Source organism: Neovison vison, chromosome 1 (assembly GCF_020171115.1).
Source record: "Neovison vison isolate M4711 chromosome 1, ASM_NN_V1, whole genome shotgun sequence".
NCBI classification, from domain to species: domain Eukaryota; kingdom Metazoa; phylum Chordata; class Mammalia; order Carnivora; family Mustelidae; genus Neogale; species Neogale vison.
Genome location: NC_058091.1, coordinates 143,594,009 through 143,604,198, shown reverse-complemented (window position 1 = coordinate 143,604,198; position 10,190 = coordinate 143,594,009). Strand labels below are relative to the sequence as shown.

The 10,190-nt window shown below is 48.4% G+C and overlaps 1 protein-coding gene across 1 annotated transcript; it reads right to left on the bottom strand.

Annotated features, from left to right (window-relative positions):
* Window positions 1-4,029: 4,029 nt before the first annotated feature.
* SOX4 (SRY-box transcription factor 4) lies at window positions 4,030-7,954 on the bottom strand. Its single transcript, XM_044259820.1, has one exon. The coding sequence runs from the start codon at window positions 7,101-7,103 to the stop codon at window positions 5,655-5,657; it is 1,449 nt and encodes a 482-aa protein (XP_044115755.1). The 5' UTR covers window positions 7,104-7,954; the 3' UTR covers window positions 4,030-5,654.
* Between the last annotated feature and the right edge of the window lie 2,236 nt (window positions 7,955-10,190).

Genomic DNA, 10,190 nt, shown 5'->3' with positions numbered 1-10,190 from the left:
TGGATCAGAGTCCATGAGCTAGAATTCCCAGCCTGGTTTAAGTCCAGGGACCCTACTGACCACAGCTGCTATAGTGAGCAGGCTAAGACGTAAAAGCATTTTGGAAGCTCTTAAGGCCCCATTCAAACAATATAAATGTGAAGTCAACAGACAAGTCTTGCAACATTTGTTATTTGCTGCTGAACCAGGGAAGGCAGATCTGGGGACCCCAGAAGTAGTTAAGGCCTAGTTCCAGTCTTCTAAGATTTCCAGTGGAATGGGAGACCAGTTTGGCTACATTGAGAGTTTTGGAGAACTGGAAAGGCAGGCTAAAGCCATCTTGTGAAAGCCTCAAGGGGCAGCACGTGAATTTCGCATTCTTTCCTGGATAGACGGGAATCTGGTAGATTTTGAGTCGGAAACACCATGCAACCCCTTCTCCACTTTGGTTTTTGAAAGACAGCCAGAGTAAAAGATCTAGAAATGCATCTGGAGAGAATTTTCCAGGATGGACAGGAGGGGTGAGGATAGATGTTAGCAAATATGGGTTAAAAAAGTAGTGTATAGGCCTCAAATGCTAAGGGAAAAAAGGGGGGGGGCCATAAAACAAAACCACAAGAAAAATAAAGCATACCAACCTTCCACCGTGAGACACCTGATCAGGTAAGATGGATTTGTATTTCTAGCAGAATTCTTAGTTTCCCTGGACACAGGATCTTTTCGATGCCTCTGTGGGATCCTTAAATTATTCTGAATTTATGATTAAACATTCTGACCCCTAGCATTCCTCAAACCACCGTTTCTAATTCATGAGGACCCTATACATACAGGAAATAGTAACTTATGTTGCCTTCTACTTCCCAACCCTTGGCTTTCACTTTCTTCATAATCCCCGAGCGTCCCAGCACGCCCACCCCAGTCCCCCGAGCAGCTGGAGCACAGATCCAAGGAGCCATTCAGGCACTCAGCCCACCCTATCGGCTGACACGCTCTGTTTCTTCTTGGCACTTACAGGTACTCAGCTAGGAAGTGACAAAATGGCATCAGCAAGTCTACTACTGGTTCACATTTCTGATGGAGCCAAAGGCCAGAAGCAGTGAATTTAGGGAAAAACGGTCTGATGGCCTTAAAAAGAAATCTGAAATGTATTCTTTTCTGCCAATCCAAATGTTCTGAAAGAAAGAGCCGTACTCAACCGGTTGGTTTTTCAGGTTTATGGTGCCGTATATCACCCAATGCATGAGGATTCCCTGTGAATGAGGAAACTGCTTCAGAGGGAAGTAGAATAATGTTCCTCCATCACCTGCGAGCAAGACACACACATTGAGGCCTTTATCTTTACAGGAACATTATCAAAGTTCTTCAAGAAAATATTCAAAGCCTCTGCCTTGACACGAAAAATAAGGGGGAAAAACAGTTCTAGAAGAACCCTCCAAAATAAAATGTAAAAAATGTATCACACTGGCTTCACTTAGGTCAAGGTTTTGATACTTTGGATCTGAAAAATAAGTGAAACAATCACATTATTGTTTAAGGACAAGGAACAAAAATTAAATTTAAGCACTTTGAAAAAAGTCCCCCGCCCCCCACCATTGCAAAGATTTTTGAAGAGACACAAGTTGCCATGTTTTCTTAAGGTCTTCTTAAAAGACCTTAAAACCTTCTCACCATTGTAGAACACAAGTGCAATTAAAACTATGTTAGCAAAATACAAGGAAAAAAATTGGAAATTAGCAGCTGTAATAATTTTAAAGAGGTGAACTTATACTGAAACACAGCAGCTACACTATTCTGCTCTTCCTCGAGCAAAAAAATGTGCTTGTTTTGTACTAGTCCCCCCAAATCTCTTCTCAGATGCAGGATACTCCCCTACCTACAAGCAGTCCTGAGGGTTAAAGATTATTTCCAAACACATCTGCTCCTTAACCCCTTGTCTCCAGTGCTAAAAAACTAGAAGACATAGAGAGCACACACCTTTGATTAACAAACGTTTGGGCGTGAAGATGGGTTTTGTTAGTTAACGGCAAGAGTTAAGCCTCCAAGTAAACAGGAAATAGCGCTACTTAGCAAGAGGCAGGTTCCAAACCAAGTCCTAATGGGCCTTTTCCCTCCATGCATACAGGCCTCAGGAATACAGCTGTGTCCGATGCATATAAAACGTATAAATCTCCCCTAGCTGAATGCATGCTTCTCCCTGAAAGGGTTGGGGGGAGGGTTGGATTTCCTGTCGGTCCTCAGGGATCCCACTTCTCCAGGTCCTCCCTAGTACTGCATTTCTGTCACATTAAGAACCCACAGAATGGGCATGGCACAAAATGGAGATCTTCTAGCCCCGGGTGAACCTTTCTGCTGCAGAGGAAGAAATTTACACAACTTCTCCATTTCGAAATTAGCGATGGCTTCCTCCTCCACAATATATCGATCATCTAAAAGGCTTACTTGTTCTTGATCCGTGTCAAGCGATTCTAGCCACAGCTGGATGGTAACCACGGGGCCCGGGAAGGAGAAAGCAGTTTTAGGAACAGGAGGCTAAAATGCAGATCAGCCGGCCAGTTTTCATCTGTAAAGAACCCTCTCCATGCTGCCCTTCCCCCCTCTTTTTAAAATTTCAAGACAAAGGGCATTTATTTAAATGTGGTAAACTCTGAAAATTCCTAGAAAGCGTGTAGAGTTGACACATAACTCATTTCAGGGTCAGAGCTGGCCAAATCTGGCCAAGAGGAACTTGGTATTCCTCAGGAAGATAGCATTGAACAGGCTGCCCTTGGAGAAGTTACTGTTTGAGAGCTAAAGCAGATGGGAGAGCATCCACCCGGGGAGGAGGGCCCTCCCAATCTCGGGCTCTGGGCACAGAATAATGACAAAAGTCGAGATTTAGGGTTCAGTTCCAGCTGATTTTATTTCCTTCTCAAAAAAAGTTATTTACAGAAGGTATATATCAACAATCTGACAGGCAGTGAACTCGACATGATTAGCTGGCATGATTTTTTCTTTTTTCTTTTTTTTTCCCCCAAAACATTTTTTTTTTTTTGTGGCCTTGAATTTTAAGACAAATATTCTACACGGCATATTGCACAGGATGGATGGCAAAAAAAAGTTTAAAAACAAAAACCCTTAACGGAACTGCCTTAGAAAGGCAGACGTCCTAGTGCCTGTCATGTTATATTAAACATACATACACACAATCTTTTTGCTTATTATAATACAGACTTAAATGTACAAAGATGTTTTCCACTTTTTTCAATCTTTAAACACAACAGCTATAAACCTGAACACATATCCTATCATCATGCCATAAGACTAAAACAATTATATTTAGCGACAAGTAGAAAGGATTAAATAGTCAAATACAAGAATGAAAAACGCAGTACATAGTGTCGCGAACTCAAATCGGCATTTAGATAGATCCAGTGGTTTAAACGGCACGTTTTTGCTTATAAAAAAAGTGCAAAAAAGATGTGGTTTACAAGTTAAAGCTACAGGATCCCTTTTTGCTGTAAATGCACCAGTTTTAAAGCCTCTGGACAGAATGTTATTTTACTTAAAAAATTTGTCTTTTCTTAAAAGCCTAACAGTGTTTGGCTAACTATCCTCCCCTTTTTGTAAGACTGGGGTCAAAGGGTGGACACTGGTGGCAGGTTAAGGGATACTGTCACTTTAAGAAGCCTGCAGATTGAAGTGTAAACATGGAGAAATTAGGGGCTGATTCTTTAAACTGTGTGAGATATTAACCAGCCGCCCTATTATAAAATCAGGAAATCCAAACAGCGATTTACACCGATTAACACCCCCTTTATATATTTTTTACAAAAATACACTGAGAAAATAATCAAACGTTTTCATCTCTCTTGTCTTTTTTTGTTTTTTAAAAGTGTCAAAAGTCTACATTTAAATATAAAAAATTAAAAGTTAAAACTCTAGCCCTTCAGTGAAGGAGACGTAAAATGGCGTGGGTAACAACAAACTACCAAAAAAAAAAAAATAATAATAATAAAATAAAACAAAGAAAAAAAAAAGAACAAAAGAGAAAAAAAAGGAAGGAAGAAATAAAGGAAGTCAAAAAAGAAAGAAAAGAAAAGAAACCAAAGATTAAAGTAAAAAAGGGACAAAATAAGAAAAACAATGTTTGGCCAGTATAAATACGTCCACATATAAAATGGCATCTGATTACATTTACAAGGAAAAAAAAATACGAGGATGAAGCATCGGTGAGGGAAAAAAACACGTCTTCTCATTTACACCTATAAGGAATAAACACATACACACTGAGAAAAAATTTGGTCCTGAATTGTGTTCTTTTTTTTTTTTTTTCTTAAAGTCCAGCACAGATTTGAGTTGCGTTTGAATCCTTTAAAGAGTTAAGAATGAAAAAAAGCTGGTGATAATTTTGTTGTAGGAATCAAACATAGCGCCATCTATCTGCTTTTTATATTATCCTACACTATTTTAAAAACTGCTCAACAGTCTTATACAGAAATCTTTAAAAGATAGACAGGATAACATGCTATATTAACCCCACCAGTGAAATAATCCAACACCATCACGATTCCGATTTTAAGAGAAGAAAAAAACCTCTTTTCTCCCCCCCCGCCCGAAACCACTCGCCCCTGCACGGCCCCCGGCACCACATCAAACAGTCCGCTCTCCTGCACGCCCGCGGGCCGCGGAGTCTCACCTCACTGATTTCGGGGGTGCGGGGGGCGGGGGCCGCCAGGACGCGCCACCTGCCCCCGAACGTGCAAATCCGTCCCAGTTCCTCCGCGGCCCCCCCCTGCGCCCCGCCCGCGCCCCTCGCCGGGCTCCCCACGGGGGCTCTCCGGGCACTCGGCATCTCCTCCTCCGGCTCCGGGGGTGGGGGGCGGTGGGGTGCAAGGGAAAAAAAAAAATAGAAAAAAAAAAAAAAGGAAAGAAAGAAGGAAGAGGAAAGGAAGGGAAAAAGGAAGAAAAACCCAACAAAACGGGAATCCGCCGGCGTGGAGTCTCTCTGTCCCGGCGCTCGAGCCTGCCCTCCCCCACCTCAAAAATCTGCCGTCGGTCCAATTCCACGCCCGGAGCTTTCTGTCTTCTTGCGGGGGGTGGGGGGGATGGCGGGGGGTGCGGAGAACTCAATCCCCAGGGGCGCGTTGAGTTTCTTTCTTTTCTTTCTCTCCCCCCCCCCTTGACCAAGAAATGAGATAAAATAAAACAAAAACAGCAACGGGGGAGCGATGAAAAAAGGGACGAGATTCCTTCAGTCTCTAGAAAAACTACCAAGTCGGCTTCTTGCTGGGGGTGCAGCAGACAAGTCCGGAAGCTCGTTGGAATGGGCGGGGGGTCTCTTCGGGCAGAGGGGAGGAAACTCCAAGTAGCTTTTTTTGCCATCAACAACAACATCAAGAACAACAATAAAAGGTCGCCCCTCGTCTCCCCGCCGCCTCCTCCGCGTCCCCGCGGCCGGGGAGGTGGGGGATGGGAGCGCGGGTCCCCAAAACACCGCCGCGCTCCTCGCAAGCCGGCCCCGCTCACATTTTTTTTTTTCCTTTTCTATTTTTTTTCTTTCCTCTTTTCTCTTCCAACTCTTTCTCTGTCTTTTCTCTCTTCTTCTTCTTCGTCTAAATCTTCTTCTTCTTCTTCTTTTTTTTCTTCTTCCCTCTCTTGCCCCCCGGCCCTCTTCTCCCAGCCCGCGCGCGCGCCCGTCAGTAGGTGAAGACCAGGTTGGAGATGCTGGACTCGAGCCAGTCTCCCGAGATCATCTCGCTCACCTCGGGCGTGCAGTAGTCCGGGAACTCGAAGTGCGAGCCGGAGCCGGGCTCCAAGTTAAAATCCAGGTCCCGGTCCAGCGCCGACGACGAGCTGAAGCTGCCCAGGGACATGCTCTCAAAGTTTGAGCTGGGGTTCAGGTCGAGCAGGTCGTCTTCGAACTCGTCGTCGGAGGACGAGGAGCCCGACGACGAGGACGAGGACGAGTGGGACGAGGCCGACGAGGACGCGTGCGAGGGCGCGCTGGACGGCGCGGGCGAGGCGGCGCGCAGGCTGGCGTAGCTGCGGTGGTCGGCGGGCGAGCGGCCGGCGGCGGGCGACGAGGCGGCGCTGCTGCGGCCGCTCAGGCTCGGCCCGTCGGGCGAGCAGCCCGCGCCGCCCTCCTCGTACAGGCCCAGGGGGTCGCTGGGGTCGGCGCCCGCGCCCACGCCGCCCGCGGGCGAGGAGGACGCGCCCAGGCCGCCGAACAGGTAGACGCGCTTCACCTTCTTGTCGGCCAGGGGCTTGCCCGGCGCCGCGAGGCCGGCCGAGGAGGCGGAGGCGCCCGTGGAGACCGAGCCCGCCGCCGCCGCCGCCGCCGCCGCCGCCGCCGCCGCGCTGGGAGTCCGCGCCTTGTACAGCGAGTGGTGGTCGGCGGCGGCGCCCAGGGGCAGCAGGGCCTGCTCGGCCGCGAAGGAGGGCGCGGCGCCCGCGGCCGCCGCCTTCCCGCCGCCGCCGCCGCCCGCCAGGATGAGCTTGGCGTGCGGTTTGCTGACCCCGCCGCCCGCGCCGCCCGCCACTTTGGAGCCGCAGCTCTTTTTCTGCGCGGGTTTGGAGTTGGCGCCGCCGCCGCCGCCCGCGCCGCCGCCGCCGCCCCCCGCGTTGCCGCTCCCGCCCCCGCCGCCGCCGCCCCCGTGGCCGCCCCCGCCACCGACCTTGTCGCCCTTCTCCCCCGGCTTGGAGGAGGCGGCGGCCGAGGCGCCGGAGCTGGCGTTGCCGGACTTCACCTTCTTCCTGGGCCGGTACTTGTAGTCGGGGTAGTCAGCCATGTGCTTGAGGCGCAGCCGCTCCGCCTCCCGGATGAAGGGGATCTTGTCGCTGTCTTTGAGCAGCTTCCAGCGTTTGCCCAGCCGCTTGGAGATCTCGGCGTTGTGCATGTCGGGCGACTGCTCCATGATCTTGCGCCGCTCGATCTGCGACCACACCATGAAGGCGTTCATGGGCCGCTTGATGTGGCCGCTCGGCGTCTTGCACCAGCTCGGGTCGTCGGCCTTGCCGCCCGTGGACGCGGTGGAGCCGGGCGTGGGGGAGGAGGCGATGCCCAGCTCCAGGCCGGCGCCCGAGTCCGAGCTCTCGCCGGCCAGCAGCGCTTCCGTGTTCTCGGCGTTGTTGGTTTGCTGCACCATGGCCCCGGCTCGGCGGGCGCCCACGCGCGCTCACACCCTCGCGGCGGCCGCCGCGGCGCGATTGCCGGGCCCTCCCGGCTGCCCGGGCCAAGCACACGCCGAGCGGGAGGACGCGCGCGGCGGCCGTGCGGGCTGCTCCACTCCTCGCCGGGCCGGTGCTGCGCGCGGGGAGAAAAGTCTCCAAAGGGTGCGGGCAAGGAGCGCTCTGCCTCTTGCAGAGCAGTTATAGTTCCCAGGCTGGAGAGTCTCCTCTCCCTCCCTCGGCCGCTCGCTCGCGCTCGCTCGCTCACCGCGCCGCAGTTTGCTCTGGCTCTCGGCTCTGAGTCTGGAGACCGTGCTAAAGTGGAGAGGAGTTTCTTGAATGCTGGCTGCTGAAGCTTCCAGTGCAAGTTGCTCGCCGCCTCCCAGGCAAGTCTCTCTTTTTTTTTTTTTTTTTTTTTTCCTTCCCCTGAAGCAGTTGGTTCCAGTTCACGAGCGCTCTCAGGAGCTCAGGAAAGCGACATAGTCTCTATCACTTAGTCCCTTCCCTACCATGCAAAGCAAAAAAGGCCCTGGCTCCAGGACTCTCTGTGGGCGGAATCGGCACTAAGGAGTTTGTGCAATTATTTTGTTGCAAGGTAGGAAGCCAAAAAGCCTTCGTGCAACAGACTGGCATGAATAAATGTATGTCTCCCCCTCCCTTCTGCAAGAAGGGAGCTGGTAATGGCAGAGTTCCTCTAATGCAGACTCTTCAAGAGCGTGCAAGAACTAGAGACCCCGGAGCGAAACAGGCCTCTTCCCCTCACACAGTTTCTCTTGCTGCAGCTTAGAGCAGACCCCAATTCCGCCTCGCGCCTCTTTATCCTTTCACAGTCCAGGCCGCGGCCAATCAGCCGCTGTAACCAACGCTTCCTCGTGCCAAGCCCCTCCCCCGGCCTTCCCATTGGCTTGGAACCCGATGCAATAATAATCTCCGCGTGCAATGAGAAGCTCCAAATCTGACCTCATTCCAATTTACAGAGCAAACTTTTTAAAAGGGCTAGAAGTACAGCTGAGATTTCTGCTGCCTTTTTTTCCTTTTGCTCTGTGTGTGTGTGCGTGTGTGTGTGTGTGTGCGCGCGCGCGTGTGGTGTGTAAAGAGGATGTTAATGCATGAAATTATTAAGGGGAGAGACGGAAATGTATTCTAACCATTATGTTAGATAACAAGGGGCTTGCAAGTTGGGGGGGTGTAAGGGTGAAATACTGTAAATGGAAGCTTTCTGCTTAAAAGCCAAGTGATTATTTTTATTAGTTCTTTTCAATACTGGAATAAAGAATCAGCCTCGAGTGCAAAATCTGTTCCTCGGATCCTTCATAAAGCCAAGGATGTAAAAGGGGGAAGGAAAGCCACAACAATAAATCAATGGCTATTGAAAACCATTAAGAAAGTGGTACCTAGACACCTGTCATCACAATTATTTTAACAGCTCTAGGTACAGCACAGATGTTGATGTATTGTGTAAATCCCTTCAGAGCAATTTTTGTGCTGTTTGTGGAAGGCAGAGAAGAGGAATTTTTGCAATAATTGCTTGCTCTCTTAACCAAACAGGGGTTAACTATGCTTATTTAATGATTTAAACTCCCCTATAAATCCTGGATAGCCCAAACAGAGGAGCTTTCCATTGGAACACATTACACAGTGTTGCCTACTTAACTCAAGGGGAGAATTTCCATGGAGTTTCATAATAGGATGGTAATGTGGAGTAAAGGGTTGGGGTCGTTTTTACTTTCTAAATATTTGTTTTCCCCATTTTCAAAATTAAAGATTGCTGCGCTCTCTTTCTCCCTGCCCCAAGCCCTTCTTACTCCTTTCCTTTCTGTATATTTTCTCCTATATATTCCTCCTATGCTACTTGAATCAAACTGAGCTAAAAGGCTAAGGCGAAGGGAAAGACGGCTGTGGTGTGACTGGTAGCAGGAGACACCGGCGCCTCTGCATTCATGTTAGACCTAGATGCTAGTCCTTCTTACTGGGTTTGTACTCTGCAGAGATGCTTGAGTCTCAGTTCTCCTCATCTGTGATAGGGGAACACTGAGAGGTACCTTATGGAGGGTGGTTGTGAGGGTTCAGTGAGTTTGATGTGTTTTAAGCCCTCCATGAATGCTATTATCTTTCTCTTGGTAATTCAGATGCCAGAGACACTCCTAGTAGAATCAGCATATTGTTTGTTATTCATGAACCCCAAGTTGAGGATGGTCACTGATTTTTTTTTTTTTTTTTTAAGTAAGCTCCACACCCAACATGGGGGCTTGAACTCAGGTACTTGAGATCAAGAGTAGTATGCTCTACCGACTGAGCCATTTAAGAAGTAATCGCAGATCTTGTTATATGCACCATACAAGGACAACAGTGGCAAGCCTGTGGTCTTCAAGATTTTAGACAAAAGGAACTTTGGGGAAGAGTATTGTGGAGAATTTGCCAGGTAATCAGAATACATGTTTATTTGGCCACAAAAATTGCCTCTATTCCACGGTGTGAAAATTAGAGTTCTAGTAAAAATTGGTCTTTATTAATGCCGTAATAGTCAACTGTTTTTCTACAGGCCAGAGATAGATGGTTAGGTAAGGGCCAACCAGACATAATTAAGTGAGCTTTTGATTCAGATCAGACTAGCTAGGCAGCAGGTTTCTATTTATCTTGTCAAACTTTTAAAGTATGTAGGCTGGCCAGAGGCCCAGGTTGTCAGATTTAGAATTTTACTGAAAAGAACACCCTTTGGAGACATCTGGGACTGGATCAGTAAGGATCAACCACAAGCAAGAATGTTTTTGCGAGTTAAGGCAAATAATTTTTGACCAATAACTACCCAACTTATATACTTTTCCTTTACAGTGGGGGAACATATCTTAAACAAACAAGCAGAAACCCACAGGTACCTTTTTTTTGCATGTAACAAAGTTGGGTGTGTCCTCATGCATTTTATTTTCTTGGGTGTGCACACCAGGACCCCAGAACAGTCTTAAACTCTGAAGTAGAAGTTACTCTAAAAAGTCTGTTCTTTATGAAGTCAGTATCTTCACTAGGATAATAAAAGAATAAATACGTATTAATAAAATAAATATTGA

Coding starts and splice junctions, on each gene's coding strand:
- SOX4 (XM_044259820.1), bottom strand. CDS start 7,103: ATGGTGCAGCAAACCAACAACGCCGAGAACACGGAAGCGCTGCTGGCC.